Here is a 16,695-nt window from a genome sequence, read left to right as displayed (position 1 = left end):
CGGGGGAGACAATGGCAGTGCAATATAGTATAGGTGCTAAATAATGATGAGCACAATCAGCATATCTAAGAAACTAAAGAAAGAACATTTATAGCAGCCTGGATGAGACTTGAACTGTACCTTCAGCTGAAATCAATGTAGAAAATGAGGGCATCCCAGGCAAGGGAATAACATGGACCCAGAAGCAGGAATGTACATTGTATATTTAGGTACAGTGAAAGGAATAGCCTAGGGCAGAAGTTAAGAGTGAGAGCAAGAGCCAGAGAGCAAGAGGGCGAGAGAGAGAGCGAGAGAGAGTGCTAATAAGTAGGCAGCTAGTCTGACAGGTGGTACAACTCAGGTGTCTACTGCCACCTGGTGTCAGCATACCTTTTTGACAGATTCAGAGGGACTCCTCCTGAAAGATTAGTTTGCCAAAAGAAAAATAAAAAGAAAGGCCCATGTCACACTTAAAAATGAACATCTCATTTGCTTTAGGACTCTAGTTCTAACGGCAATTTGAGACAAGTTATTAAAAGATGTAAAGAGAAACGTTCTAAGCATGTTCTTCTTTGAAGCAAGGGAAGATTGATTTTAATTATAGAATAGTAGTGAGCTTTATATGACTTTCTCACACACACACACACACACACACACACACACACACGAAGTCTGTACTCCTTGCCTGATCTCTTCTCTTGTTTTATAATAAATGATTAGTTTCCTTTATAGGAAAACACAAAGTGGGTTCTCCACAGAGTCTGTGATCTTCTGGAAGGAAGCCACTGTCAGTCCCAGGACGCCAGTATATCCAACACCGTTGTGCTATCGAAGTTCTAATATCCTCTTGCTCTACCTCCCGCCCCCTACCTCCCGGTACCTCTGCAGGAAGGACACATCTGTGAATCCTCTGGCATTACTTCAATTCCTTACAGCTGTAAAAACCACTGCATGGAAAGAAAAGAACATTTCCTAGACTGGGAATCCCCAGACACTTTCCCATCCCGAACAAGTGAACAGAGCTTTTGCTCTGATGAATTATACCCCGTTAAGGAGAGCAGAGAGAGGAAAACAGCGCCGAGATGACTGTGGTCTATGAATGTCTGGGCTTTGTGGCAGTTCCCATTCATTCTTCTGACTTCTCTCCTGCCCTGACTTAAGAGCCCTGCTTTACTGGGAGGTTACACTTTCTTGTTACTATTTTATCCAGGATTGGGTCTGCATTAAGGAAAAAGCCCATTGCTGATGTTTCATACGCAGTAACTAGGTCTTCTCTTTCCCCAGTATGACCCACAGAGCCCAGCCCACCTCCTTGCCTCTCCCATCCCAAGGCTGCCAAAGTTTTTCTTCAGTGTGGCCCAAGGCAGCAGTGGGGAGCAGATTTGATATTGGCTGCTGAGGGTCTCCAGGGAGCCTTTGAGGTGGGGGATGGGGGGGTGCATCTGCCTATTCCTCCTGGATGTCTCGGCTGGCATCCGGGACACGAATAGACAAGGCAACATGAGGCCGGGAAAGTAAGGTGAACAAGAGAAACGAGACGAGAGGCTTGAAAATACTCGACATTTCCCCCTCGGGGAAGTCTCTGTGTGAATCCAAATAGAATTCAAATGACTTTGCATCAATTTTTCCACAGTACACTATCTCCCTAGCTTCTAGGAATTTCTCCATAACACACCAGTGAAGGAGAATGCAAAACATTATTAAAGGGAATTATCTAATTTAAGGACAAGTCAATTAGCAACTCTAGGACTTAAGACACATTAACAATGCAGCCAGCTAAAAATTTTTTGTGATTCATAATTAAATTACCTTGCACCTAAACATATTTGATTAATGAATTAAACCAAATTATGCTGATCACAAAGATTAAATTAATATTTAATTAAATATCACATTTTTCTTTTTTTAAATATCACATTTTTATGCCAAATCAGCCCACGAGGGGTAGAATTGATTTGTGAATAAAAATTAGCAAAACCTAAAAAGTTTCCCAAAAGAGAAAAAAAAATTTTTTGGCTAATTTCTTACTCACAAAGTTTTTCAATTTTTCAGATGATAGTTTACTATTTAAAATGTTGAATTGGATAAAAGACCAAAATAAAATAAAAATAAGAGTCTAAAATCCTAGACATCTCAAAAGTAAATTCTAATTCAGAAAAATTATAATTATTATTTTCACTTTATAAGAATATTTCTCATACTTATAATCGAATTTGCCCTGTGGAATTTATCATATAATTAAGAAAACCCCAAAAAGGTACCATTTCCTCAGAGAAATGTCTACTTTGTTCCCTTTCTTCTCCATTGTCACAAACACAGTGGTGCTTGGAAGGCTGCATTTGTATGCTATGTGACCTTATTCTTTGTCCTTGAGGGAAACACTCATATTTCTTTGGAGGGTGAGGGGGAAATACAAGGAGTCAAATTTATATACAATTTATGTATATGACTTTTCATGATATCAAGGCAAATCTCTTTAGTCCTGTAATGATTCAAAACTAAGGTCACAACCACAGTCATGACTGTGTTTTCAGGTTCATTTTAGAAATTCCACCAATGACATAAAATATATAAGCAAAAATTTACATGGGTGAGATATCATATGATTGCCATTTTCTTCCTTATTCATTTTAATATTATTTAAATGTCATACAATGAACCTATATTACTCTTAAAAGACAAAAATGCATTTTTATTTTTTTAATTAATTTATTTATTTATTTTTAATTTTTTTTTAACGTTTATTTATTTTTGAGACAGAGAGAGACAGAGCATGAACAGGGGAGGGGCAGAGAGAGGGAGACACAGAATCTGAAACAGGCTCCAGACTCTGAGCCATCAGCCCAGAGCCTGACGCGGGGCTCGAACTCACGGACGGCGAGATCGTGACCTGAGCTGAAGTCAGACGCTTAACCGACTGAGCCACCCAGGCGCCCCTTTTAAATTTATTTTTAATGTTTATTTATTTTTGAGAGAGAGAGAGAGAGAGAGAGAGAGAGAGAGAGAGATTGCGAGCCAGGGTGGAACAGAGAGAGAGGGAGACACAGAATCAGAAGCAGGCTGCAGGCTCTGAGCTGTCAGCACAGGCCTGATGTGGGGCTCGAAACTGCGAGCAGCGAGATTATGACCTGAGCTAAAGTGGGATGCTTAATTGAGCCACCCAGACTCCCCCAAAAACACGTTTATAAAAAGGATTTCAGGGGCACCTGGGTGGCTCATTCTGTTAAGCGTCCAACTCTTGGTTTCAGCACAGGTCATGATCTCATGGTTTCACGAGTTCAAGGCCCATGTCCAGCTCCGTGCTGACAGCATGAGCCTGCTTGGCTGTCTCCCTCTCTCTCTCTGCCTCTCCCCCACTTTTGCTGTCTCTGTCTCTCTCAAAATAAATTAATTAAACTTAAAAAAATTTTTTTTAAAAAAGATTGCAATGGAGTCTTCTCTTATACTATCTCATTTAGTGTCACCAATGAGAAAGAGTTGACTTTTAATTGTTCCAGGGATTTATCAGTGAGAAGCTATCCAATTAGTTCTCCATGATGTAAGCAGGAGAAGATATCAGCAATCAGAGAGATAAGTAGCTAAACTGAGGACAAGATTCTCTAGGGAAAGAAAGGGACACAGGACAATAACACACGGTGCCAGTACTGGCTGTCTACCATGTACAACATGGCACTGCCCATTGACCTTGGTCCTTGGAGGAGAAGCCCCACCAGGCCATTACTGTCCTACCTATTCTATAGGTAAAGAATCTGAAACTCAGCTAGCCACCAGGGTCACACAGCTAGAACACCGCAGAGTTGAGATTAGGTCCAACTCGGCATCACTCAGCACATTCTCTGTCCATTGCTCCCTAAAGCCTCTCTGAGGTTTGGTCCTCATCGGAGATCCCATGGAACACAATTACCTTTCTATGTTGACCTTGTTTATCTTCTTTTTCCTGTCACATGTATCCTTGAAAGAAAGGAAGAAACCCGAAATCTATCCAACATTGGCCACCCTCACCCTCACTTGAAAATGCAGGAAGGCGCACCTCGTGGTTGGGGCACGAGATCATCAGCAGGATGCGTGACAGGCAGGTTGTCCAGCTCCACTCTACTGAGTTCCCCTGCCTCTTCCAGGAAAGAGTGGCTGGCCGCAGAGGGGTGCCCTGCCACTACACCATGCATGGCAGAACGTGAGCTCATCTCCCATCACATCTGGTGCTCCAAACCTCAGTACACAAAGATCCCGGGAGCATTCTCATAAACTCCCCAACTCTACACATCAAGCCCCTTCCACAAATAAGCAACCCCCACTATAGTGCTGTGGTGGCTGCAGCAACTTCCAAGGGCAGAAGGCAAACATTTGCCTGGCCACCTAACAATTTTGGTTCTCTCTGTTCATGACTATGCCATTTCTCATGACTTCTGCCAAGGTGTTAATCATATTTCTGTTTGCAGTCCAGGGATCATAATATGAAATAAATCACCAAAGGGAAAAGAAATAGAAATTTGCAAAAAGGGACTAATCTCTGCAGCCCTGCTCTTCAATTTTTGTTTTCAACACACTCCTTTGAAATGGGATAAAAATCAAAGGTGTAGACTATTGGGGACCTGGGAGAAGTACAGCCTTTCCTTTCTTTGTTATACAGAGAAGGGTCTAATCAAAATCTGCAACCGAGGCAGGGGAGCTTCCCAAAGAGTCATTATGGTTGCTCATCATTTAATTTAATTAATAGAAGAAATTACGGGAGCCATCAATTACATAGCATTTGGGCACATGCATTTACGTTATAATCACATTAAATCTGAATTACAACTCTTTCAGGTAGGTTCTTTTATTATCCCCACTTCACAGATAAGCAAACTAAGGTTTAGAGAGCTTAAATCATTGCTCAAGGTTGTAAAGCTGGGCTGTATTTTTAGCCCCAGAAGACCACAAAGTTCTTAATTGGTATGCCCTACTGCTTCCCCTCAGACTTTCAAGTGATGAGTATTTAGATTCCAAACAAAGCCTGGTTTCTCTGCCCAGCTCTTCAACTCACTCCGAAGTCTTACATTAAGATTTTTCAATTTAAAAAGCCATGCAGGGGCACCTGAGTGGCTCAGTTGGTTAAGTGTCTGACTCTTGATTTTGGCTCCAGTCATGACAGTTTGTGGGATCAAGCCCTGAGTTGGGAACATCTACTGTCAAGTGAGGAACCCACTTGGGATTTTCTCTGCCCTCCTCTGCTCACACACGTTCTCTCTATCGCTCTCTACTTCCCACCCCAAAATAAACAAATAAATAAACCTTCTTTAAAAAATGATCTTTCAATTTCAATAGACAAGGGTGGGGTCAGTCTAGGGGGTGGTACAGGAAAGAGGAAGAAGGGAACCCAGGGATTCAAATTATAACAGGAAAATGGCTTGAAAGAGCTAAACGTAGGAGTTGGACCCAAATGGTTTGGCAGACACAGCCATGTTTAGGGGTGTGTGATGACAGGGACAGTCCTTTTTCCACTCCACTTTGAGCTGTCTTTGTAGAACTTTATCTTTTATGTCCAAAGATCAAATAAAAAAAGATCACATTTAACGAGAACTAGGGGAAATAAACTGGTGGCAATTAAAGAGTAAAAATAACTTTTCTGTGGCTTCAGACCACAGGAGTTTTCTCATTTTAAGAGGCACAGGCAAATCACTTAAACAAGGCCTTTTGGGCTGTGTCTTCTCATGTTTCCTCCCACACCCATGGTGGTTAAAGTTATAGACAGTCATAGCTCTTGAACCCATGGAATTGTGTAATAAATGGAAGTACAACCAGGCCAGACTCATCAACTCACAAATTCAGCCTCGCAGCATGGAAGAAAAGGTTATAGAATCCATATTCTCAATGAGAGACCTCTCTTCTTCCATCTTCAAGCCTTCTTTCTGCTCTCCCCTAAATTTGGTTGTGAAGTCTGATAGTTGGCCAAGATCTAAGGAATCCTCATTTCACTGCCTTGTTTTCCACCTGCAGATGTTTGGGACTAGACCAGGAGGCAGACCTGAACTGTTCCTCGGGCCTCAAATGACCAAGCTCACTCAAACACCCAAGTCACCCAGAGTTGTTTGAGATTCCCATCTCTATCCTAAACCACTGTAGTTTAGACAGAATTTGGGAAGCACTCCTCAGTCTTAGAGTCAAGCTAACACCTAGAAAAATCACCAGCCTTCCAGTGAGCCTGCAGACACAAAAACAGAATGATCTATAGGAGACAGCTCTGAAATACTCCCTACAATTTCTTTATTTGGGACACAATGTGGTACTCAAAATAAGATCAGTCTCAACACAAGAAAGAAAAAGTGTTTATCCTGTGACTTGGGGTCCCTTGTTTTGTATGCCAGAAGGTTTGATATACTCTGTTTCAAGATCAGGTCAATCCTTGGTCTGTAACCCAAACCATCCCCCAAAACACTGTACTTACCGGTAGAAAGTGGCATAGTCCACAGTTGAGTGGCAGGTCTGAAACTCCCAGGATTTGAGTTTCTGGCATTCTCGATGAGCTCGGAGCTTTACCTTCACTGTCCCTTGACACAGTTCAGGCACTGGTTTTTTTCGAGGTCTGTTGCAGAACTCATTGGATTCTACCCTCCAGGACTCAGCAAAGTCATCCACATCAAACTTGAAGTTTCCGTCTCCACCAATTAAATCATCACGCTTATGTCCATTGTAGTTGCCACAAAGACCACAGAGTTTGCCCTTGAGATGAGGGGCAGCCATGACTTCGACAAAACTGTCTCCATCCCAGGATATTTCCAAACCTGGAGTAAAAGGAGAGGAAAAGAGGATCAACCACTTCTGAATCCACCAATTATTCCCAAGTGCATATATGTAAGGACACAGTACATATGACTAACCTCTAACAAGGAACACTAAGTGTCTATCCAAATTCCTGTTACTGTTTAATCTCACCACACTAAATGTTGTATGACATTACATGAGTCACTTACTTTTTGGGGTTCAGAAGTTTTAAACTGTATAAAGTTTGTCCTAACCTGATACCTTATGTACCCTGGCTTGCCTTGCAGAGGACTATTCATTGACCGTGGTCCTCTAAGATTTATAGTTTTGCCCTTTCCTATAGTAATTGTGTTGGTCCAACTTGTGCTTTCATTTATCCAATGATAAGTGAAATGTAGAAATGTAAAGATAACAAAGATGATAGTTTTTAACATAATCTTCGTTTTATCCAAAAATCCTCCATGCAATTATACCAAATGTCAAATGAAAATTTCCAAGTTATTTGTTATAGTGGAAGTATCAAGGTAATAAATATATAGCTTCTGAATAGATCCTATTCAAAGGAGAACACTTATATAAACACAAATGTTTGCCTCCTCTTTGTTTTACAGACATCCCTGAAACAAGGATGGCTGTTTAATCAATGTTTCCTAGGGTTGAGTTGTTGTAGAACCCTTCCAACCTTCATAGCCCCAAGCTGATCATAAACTTCAACATTTGAGAAGGCACTGGAGGCTACCAGGCCATGGGGGAAAGTTTCTCGTGTGCTAGATAGAATCAGCAGGACAGTACAATCTTGTTCACCAAGGTAATAATCTTCACTCCGGAAGGCAGAAAATATAGGCTTCTCTTAGTTTGCTGAACTGACCATCTAAAATATTGGAGGCTCTGTCTGTAAATATTCATGTTTTTTCAGATACGCTAGCCCAAGACTTCCAAGATCCATCAGCCGATGAAATGACCCCATTGAATAGAATTTCTATATCACATGTAGGACAGCCAGGTTATGTGGTCACACAGCACAGATCAGTCTGACTAAAAGGTCAAGAAGAAATGTTCTCATGTACCTCCTGATATTGTGTGTGAAGACACTGTGCATTAGATAAAGTTGAGGACTTTTATGAAAAGCCTTTTGAGGTTCATTCCAGTGCAAATGACAAACTCTTCTTTCTGGTCAGAGTTTTTCTTTATGTTTCAGGTGTGCATTGGAAGCTTTTCTTACTCTTTTCCTGATATTACCCTGGCAGTGCCTGAGTTTCCCAGCAAATAGACAAAGTAGGTACCAGTTCTGTGACATGAACACCAGGAGAACATCTACAAAAAGCTGATATTCATTTCTGCCCTAGGACTTCTCCTTATTCACTGTCACTGTCTCCTAAGAGTGACAACCCAAAGAAAAAGTTTTTGTTTGTTTTTTTTTTAACAGAAAAAGTCTTCCCATGTATGTATTTTTAAGTCTTACCCTCTTGGGTTTCTAACAAAATCTAGTCTTTCATTTGGACTTTTACTGAGCCTCTGGAAAAAGCAACATGACTTTCCTCTTAGAAGACCTTGCAAGACTAGGTTGGTGGACAAATGTCCAACAGATGCTCAGAAGTTGGGGGATAAGGCAGTGATGGGAAAGAGAAGGTCAGAGGAGGAGGGAATGGATGTCGTCTGGATATAAAATTGGCATAAGACAAAATCAGAGTGATGTCAGATTAGTAAGAAATGCCCAGAAGTAAGATTCTAAAGCCAATATTCCCTAAGTCAGAACATGATCCAAGAGGAGAGAAGGCTGGCCAAATAGCATTCCTGTGAGTAGGCCACACAACTGCCACAAGAAAGAGTTACAAATCCACGTTAAGGAGTTATTGACAGAATAAATCTGTGCTGTAAAACTAGGTTTCTCAAGAAATAAACAGGCCCATATGGAAATCACTGTATGGTACATGAAAGGAATAGAAGTGTTCTTAGTACAAGGCAAATGGTAGAGAAGACCTCTTGGTATGGAGAAGAAGTTGAATTCAGAAAATTAAATAGAGTTGGATAAAGAAGCAAGAAAGAAGGTCATAAGAAAGTCTCTCTTAGAGAGAGGCAAACCAAGAAACAGACTCTTAACTATAGAGAACAAACTGATGGTTACCAGAGGGGAGGTGGGTAGTGGGATGGGTTAAATGGGTGATGGGTGTTAAGAAGGGCACTTGTTAAGAGCACCAGGTGTTGTATGTAAGTGATGAATCCCTAACTTCTACATATGAAACTAACATTACATTGTATGTTAACTAACTGGAATTTAAATAAAAGCCTGGAAAGGAAAAAATCTCTCTCAGGAGTAATTTGATGAAGAGAATAGAGTGATGGGGCAAGATGATCAGAGAAAGGACACACTGTGAGATTATCCACACACTGGACTGCCCTCCTCTGTGGATCTCTGTGACACAATGGTGTCATCTCCGACAACTATAATTCTCCTATAAAGTGATTTATATTTTTTCATACCCCATCATCGAATACATTATCTGGCACCTAGTGTGCACTCACTAAATGAATGAATTACCCTGTAAATTGATACATTTTGAGTTGAATCTGCAAAGCCAGAGAAATTGTGAATTTCATGCTAGTTAAGACACTGAAATAACAATTTTGAAAAAAAGACAAGCAAACTATAATATGATTTGTAATAAACTCTCTAAGGTATAGAAGAAACATGACCTCACAAGCCTGTAGCCAGGCAGCTGCCCAGCAAGAGAAATGAGGGAAGAAAATCAATTCCATACAGCATTCTAACTTTTAGAGCATAATTCCAAAGACTTTCCATGTTGCAAAATTTTCCAAACTGCAAATCTCTTTCCTAGACAGTAGGCAAATACTATTCTTCCAAATGCCACAATGGTTGAGAATTTATATCCAAAGGAGTTCCAACATCATTACTGACAATGATATAACAAATTTGAGAGTTTGGGCAACTGAGTTCGTGTGAAATCAACTCACAGTGGACAAGCCAGTCATTATGTTCTTTTCATGCAATGGATTGCCTGTCCGTTGCATGTCTGGGAAGATGCAGACCCACCGTTTTTAGCAAACTCTTCTCAAAACTCTTGACCTCTCAGTCATAAAACATGGTCCCAAAAGTAAGAGAATAATTTGTAATTCACTCTCTCTTCCTCCTCTTTCCTTTGTTATTATTATATTAAGAGGATTTTCACGGACCAATGCTAAGGGATGACTTACCCAACTACAGATGGCTTTGTCTATTGCTATATCATATACATATGTGTTTGCATGATTATTATTACCCTCTACGTGAGTAAAATCCATGCAAAGTAAATTACAATAGTGACAGGCAAAAAAAATGAATAAGTTATAAATGAAGAAATTGCTCTTTCAAAAGACATTTTAAATAGGCATCTTACGAGATGAAAACATTGTGGAAGTGTTTGAGAGGCCGGGGTTAGTTCTTTCTACAGCTGGGATGAGTTTCCCAATTCCTCTGCACGGGAAACTGAGTAGAAATAACTGGCAGAGTCAGAAGGCCAAAGCCAAAGCACATGTCCCATCTGGAGGTGTAAGCAGCAGCCACATTCCTTCCACTGCATAAAGCGCCTTCCAATTATCCCTTCTCACCAGTGAATGTTTTACCAACTTGTTTTTCACCCTTCAAATGTATGAACAGTCTCCACACCACTGGTTTTGGGGTTGTGTTTTTTTGTTTTGTTCTGTTATGTTTTGTTTTTTGAGGGGGAGAAGTCATTGTTCTTTTATTTTCTTGCTGTTTTTGTTTTGCTTTGTTGTTGTTTTGTTTTTGTTTGGGTTTTTTTTTTGGTTCTTCTTTTTTTTTTTTTTTTTTTTTGGTCATTATTGCTTTTGCTGTTGCCCAACTTAAAGACAGAGGAGGTACAAAATCTATAGACATACCATAGTAATGCTTAAATATGGATGGTTTTTCTGTTCAGATTTTATACCAAAGGAAAAAAAAGAAAAAAATATATATATATATAGTCTCCAGGTTCATAAAGTGTAGAACTCTACCAAAAATAAAATAAAAAACCACACTCCCACGTGTTAATGTCTTCGGGTGGAGCTGACGTAACTCTCTCAGGTAGAGTTGATGAAGTGAACAGATGGCAGAAAGGAAATATTTTTAAATTATTCACTAAGTGCCAAGAGTTGGGGTAGGAGTGTGATGGGGGTGGGCAGTGCTTTCTCAAGCTACTAAACCAGCCCCGTGCCCTCTGTACCACCCCGGTTGTTATTAGGTAAGGCAGCTACAACCTAATCCCACCAAGCCACACGGCCACCTGTGCTCCTCTGCCAAATGATTCCGTCATGAAGTGCGGAGTTCATAAAACACAGGGGCCAAGAGTCACTTCTCCCCACTTCCCAGCCTCCGAGCTGTAGGCTTGATATAAACTGTTATTTTGAAAAAAGTTCTCTTTGATCATATGAGGCTTACAAAATTACAAAAATAATCTATGGGAGAAGAACACTCCAAGGATATACTGTGATATTTTAAGTAGACAATCAATAGGTGATTAAAAAAAAAATATATCCCTAAGGCGTAGTACAGACTGAGATTGGTCTTGGGAGAAGACTAGTATCTGGAAATGGAAGTGTTCCACTCATAGGATAATCTCAAAGCACGGTTAGTGCCCAGAGGAATACAGTTCTTCCCTAGGAAGCAGAAAGTTTATGCTACGGGTAATTGTTCAGCTGGGTATTAAGGGCATCACATGACTTACTTGCATCATGGTAATAGAGATGGAAAGAAGAAAGGAAATTGTAAAACTGAGTTCAAGGCCAAGAAGAGTTAAAGTCACTAATCTAATTATGGTGTTTATGATCTATTATTATTTTCCTAGCAGCCTCATCCTTTCACTAATTTTTACAATGTGGAATCCTTACAAGAGTACACTTATTCCATACGGTATTGCCAGCTATGAGGGGAACAGTATCGAACCTCCTAGACTGTTAGCAATCTTCCAGTATCCAGGATCCCTTTGAAAATTGGGCTGTGGTTGACCAATAATTTCCATATCAGTAGAATCCATTGTGTTCAGCTGGCATGCAAACAGATAAGCAAGGTGCTTCTAATTAGTGCTGTATAATAATGAGCTATCTTGTGCACAATTTACAGGGAGCCACAAACTGTAGCCTTCGTTAAAAGAATGAGCTGAGGCCTATGTCTACAGAGTGACATGGCATTTGAATAAAACAACAGGTGTCTGAATTTTCTGAGGAGGACTAAGCCCTCTAAAATTGAATAAATAGATCTCTTCACACCTGCTACATTCAAAGTGAAGTTGGGAATCCTCCCTTTATAGAATGTTCCAATACATTATATTTAAATTTTTCTCACTGCAACCATGTTATGCTCCCTAAATAAAAGCTCCCTAAGCTTCTCCTTGGCTTGCTGCCTTTGTTTAGCTAAGCTGGCATTCCATAAACTCAGATCAATTTGTCAAATGTATTTTGGCTTGAAGTGAAACAATTAACAAGGTTCTGAAGGACAGCAGAGAACAGACTCTGTAGTGCTTCAGAAGTGCCTGCTCTATCAAATATTTCCCTTTTGGATCCATATTATCTAAAGGAACTGGAACATAATTGACGCTTTGACACTGTTAAATTCTCACAAACACAAAAAGCAAGAAACATACTGATTTCCTCAAGTATCCTGCTGACCGAAAGAGCATACACCAGGAGAACATGAAGTTCAATATCCAAAAATATGCATTAACCAAAGGTAGCATGGAAGGAACCATGATATAATTGAATGTGTAAATGAGCTGAATTCATTTTGGCATGAAGGACTGCGTTCTGCTTCTAAGCCTCGTTAGCTATGCCATCCCGCAGGCAAGAATTTGAGCCTTCACCAAGCCCCTGAGTAACCTGCTACGAACGATGAACAGTTTGGCCTTGGGGGATGTGTCTAACAGTGGAGTGAATAGAGGGCCCAGTGGGTCTCAAGTACATGATCTGAGAAAGAGTAGTGGCAGCACCTCCGTGTACCCAAGCCTGGGGGACAGTGCTTTCAGAGCAACCTAAGCATCTTCCAGTGGAGCTCATGGTCTAGACATCAACCCAGCAAGTACCTTCCCCACGGTCCAGAATGGACAGCACTGCTGGTCACACAGCCAGCCACACTCCCATCTGCACACACACACATTTGTGGTTTCCTTTTGAGATTCCCCACCCCCCCCCCCCCTTGGACAGATGCTAACAAGAAACTCTTCCTCACAGATGTGAAACTGCACATTATTGGCTGAGCTGGAGAAACACTGACAGTTCCAAGCTGACATCAATGTCCTAAAACTGCAACAAAACATGAGAAGAAGTTATTTGGAGCGCACAAGTGCTATTTTCGGAACGAGATGTCAGCAGATTACAAGGGTGGTGTGACTGGTGCCGGACTGCAAGGCTCCGCGGTTTGCAGATTTCTCCAGCTATTTTGTGGTATCTTCCAGGTCAGCGGAAGCCCTGTGAGCAGGATGAGGCAACGCCTGCTGCAGAAACACTGAGGCGGCGTTGCTGTGCGGTTCGGAGGCAGAGGCGACAGCCAGAGGGACCCAGAAGCCCACCTGCTTGGTCGTCACTTTCAAGAGGTAGCCATCCAGGTCGATGTGGAACTGCGCGCCTGCAGCAGCGATGCGCGAGCCGTTCCAGCGCACGGTCAAGTGCTGCTGGAGGCTGACGTGCTGGAACCCAGCACCAGGTCCACAGACTTGTCCAGGAGAAGGAGCGGTCCTGCGCGCGTCGTTCTTCACCAGCACCTGAAAGGGAGGCGAGGAGCAGTCTTTTGTCAAAACGTACTGACACGTCCCTGAAAGTTAAATGTCGTCCGTCAAAAGTGTTGTAGTGGGATCTCCGAATACCGTGCAAACGCCAGGCTCTGCGGATGAGTGAGAGACAAAAGCAGGTCATAAAGGATTCAAAGGATTCAAAGAGAAATCAGGGGTCCCTGCAATAAACCTGGAGCACCTGCCAGGCAAGGGAGGGTCTTAGCAGAGATGCACTAGTGGAAATCAACTTAAAAAAAAAAAAAGAACTGGTTGTTTTCAAGTCTGTGCCAAACCTCACAGGGCATGCAATATTTCAGGTACTTTTATACGTGAAAGTTATTATAACACTTCCAAATTTTTAACCATCTCTGTTTTGGAGCCTTGATATACTACTATGGTCTTAACATAAGCTATGGAGAAATAAAACTAAGATAATTTTGTGCACAGAACTGGCCTCACTGCATAACACATATAAACAAAACCTAAATAAATAAATAAATAAATAAATAAATAATAATGGCAGCAACATAAATGACAATAGAGCAAAGTAATAGTATTATTTCCATTTAACTGATTCAAAAACATGTGGAAACATCGTATTCTAAATGTCTTCATGGGTCTTCATTCTAGAGGTATTGTATTTCATTTTTAGAGGTATTATATTCAACACCCATGTATTTACTAAGGACCAATAAATAGAATTGCCAAATAGATACATGTTTAAATACACTAGGAAACAAAGTACTAATAAAATTAATAGTCCCTGTGTTTTTACAAATATAAGGTTCGATATTTTGATCGTGTATCAAAATCTAAAATTGGGGAAAAATAAATTGTAAAACCCATCATTTAGTAGATTTAGGAAATTCCAATGCATTCATCACTTCAAAATACCATTCATTCAAATATTTGTGAAACCAGGTAAAGTTTTACACTTGAGCATCTCAAAAAGTTTTAGAAAATAAACATCGTTCTTTTTCTTAAACAATATTTGGCATTGATTTGTTCTCCACGTAAGATTTTTTATCTGTTTTCAGGGAGGCATGAACAACCAGAAATGAGGAATTCATTTAGGTAAAGCAGCCAACATGATGAAAGAACTATAATCAAAAGATCATTTCCAGTTAACACCAGCATAGGTCAGAATATGAAACTATCCTAAAAGCAATTGCTCTGAATATGTAAGAGAATAATTAAAAGTCAATACAGAGGGAGAGTGCCAACTGATCTGATAGGACCAATGGGATCCAAGTCAACCATGTGCTTTTAATTTCTAAAGTGTTTGGAGAGTAATGTTGTTTTGTATTATGATACATTATATCATTACATATGTCAATTACATGGACTCCATATAATCACATGTATTGCAATTGGTAAATTAACTGCCTGTTCTAAGTTAGCTTTCCTTGTCAATAACTCATAGAGGCTCAAAAGATACAGATTTTTGTGTGTAGGATAGTTCCAATGAACAAATACTTCAAGGAATATATAAAGGCACTACTTGGGGAAGAGGGTGGAAGACCAGGATGGGGAGAGAAGCTTTGAGAGCTCAGTGACAAAATTTTAATTTGCCCTCCATTTCTGTTCCTTTCTTGTCCTTAATCGGTTTTTTCCTTGTGACTCCAACTCCACCCCCCACTTTCCTAATCCTATATCCACCCCCAACTAGTGTTCCCACCTATCTAACCAATCCATAATGCATGTTCCAGTCCTCTCTCCACACGATTGCTTTCAAAATTGTCCCATCACACATTTCCCTCACATTCTAACAAATGGAATCTCTCCCTGCATGAAAATGCTGGGTTTTTTCATTGACAGGGGCAAGGCAGTTCTTGGGACACGTTGCCACCAGTGGCATCAGGAAAATTATAGTTCTGGGTAATACTATCGTGTGCCACAAAAAGACTTGTCACATGACCACCAGATGCACCAAATTCAAGAGAAGGGCTTTTTCAGAGTTTTTAACACACCCAAGAAATCACCCAGAACCAATCAAGGCTTTTGAGCTTTCGAGCTTGAAACAGATGGATCTCAGCCTGGAGAGGCCAAGGCACTAATGGAGGAGCTGAAATATTCCAGAAGAAATCCTCTCTCAGCTGGAGCAGGATGAGGAAATGCCTACACCACCTGCCCAGAGCCTGCAATTGGCAATCCTCTCCTTGCACCATGGACAATCCAGGGCTTCTGCTGGTTTTCTGACAACTGCAACCAAATTATTATTAATAAAACCAGTAAGAGCTAGCATTAACCAAGGAATCACTACCTCCCCTAGTGCTGTTCTACATGCCTATTGATCCCGGATACATTGTAAGAAAATGGATATTTAGATTGTCTCCTAACATTAAACAAACAGCTAAGCCCTTGATAGCCGCATCAATAGCAAGGCGATATGAAGAATTGACATAGCGCTACAAAATGGATATTTAGATTGTCTCCTAACATTAAACAAACAGCTAAGCCCTTGGTAGTAAATCCATAACATGAACTATTATCTAGTCATTGAAAAAGTTTATGAATCATGTTCACGATTAAGGAAATACTTATGACATGTTAAGTGAAAAATAGGAAACAAATTTCTGTCTACAGGATCATCTTAACTGTGTTAAAATAAATACACACACACACACAGAGACTGTAAACTGTGGTTATTTCTGGGTGGCAGAACCATGAGTGATGCTTTTCCTTCCTTTCTTCCTTTTGCTTTTCTGTTTTTTGTTTTTGTTGTTATAATTTTGTTTTTAAAGTCAAAATGTGAGCGCTTGTACATAAGACCAGTTAAATGACTGAGCAAATCCTCAAAGAAGCAACAGAAAATATATAGCCTATGGTGGCCCCAGGGAAGGCTGAGCTTACTCATAGCTGGGCAGAAAGCAATGAGGGACATCCAGGGGGACCAGGCAAGGGAAATCATGTGTGAACAAGGCTGTCAGGAAAGATATTTTTCAAGAGGCCCTAACTTGTGGAAGAGAGGGGTTTGGAGATCAGAATGATTTTTCTGTGTAACAGCAAGATAGAAGAGGCCAACAAAATTTCATGACGAGGAAGATGCTTGAGAATTATGTGTTGCATTTGGGGACATTTGTATCATGAGCTAAAATAATTTTGAAACTTGGGCCCTTTTTCCTGGCACCTCAAGGTCCCCATGCCAGATCCTGCAGGAGCAATGAGCATGTGCACTGGAGGATGGCTTAAAGTGCGAATCTCCAGGGACACACAA

General features: G+C 40.6%; 1 protein-coding gene across 4 annotated transcripts in view; it reads right to left on the bottom strand.

Moving 5' to 3' along the window:
• The window catches only part of BMPER (BMP binding endothelial regulator), a 248,380-nt gene that overhangs the window by 66,017 nt on the left and 165,668 nt on the right, over positions 1-16,695 (bottom strand). For all 4 annotated transcript variants that reach the window (XM_053898436.1, XM_053898433.1, XM_053898435.1 and 1 more), the window contains one exon: positions 6,404-6,740. In XM_053898436.1, the coding sequence (XP_053754411.1) occupies positions 6,404-6,740 (337 nt within the window). The remainder of the gene's footprint in view (positions 1-6,403; positions 6,741-16,695) is intronic.

This window comes from Panthera pardus, unplaced genomic scaffold, assembly GCF_024362965.1.
Source record: "Panthera pardus isolate Hobbes unplaced genomic scaffold, ASM2436296v1 HiC_scaffold_8, whole genome shotgun sequence".
NCBI lineage: Eukaryota > Metazoa > Chordata > Mammalia > Carnivora > Felidae > Panthera > Panthera pardus.
Note: the sequence above shows the minus strand (reverse complement) of the source record. Positions and strands in the feature narration are given on the sequence as shown.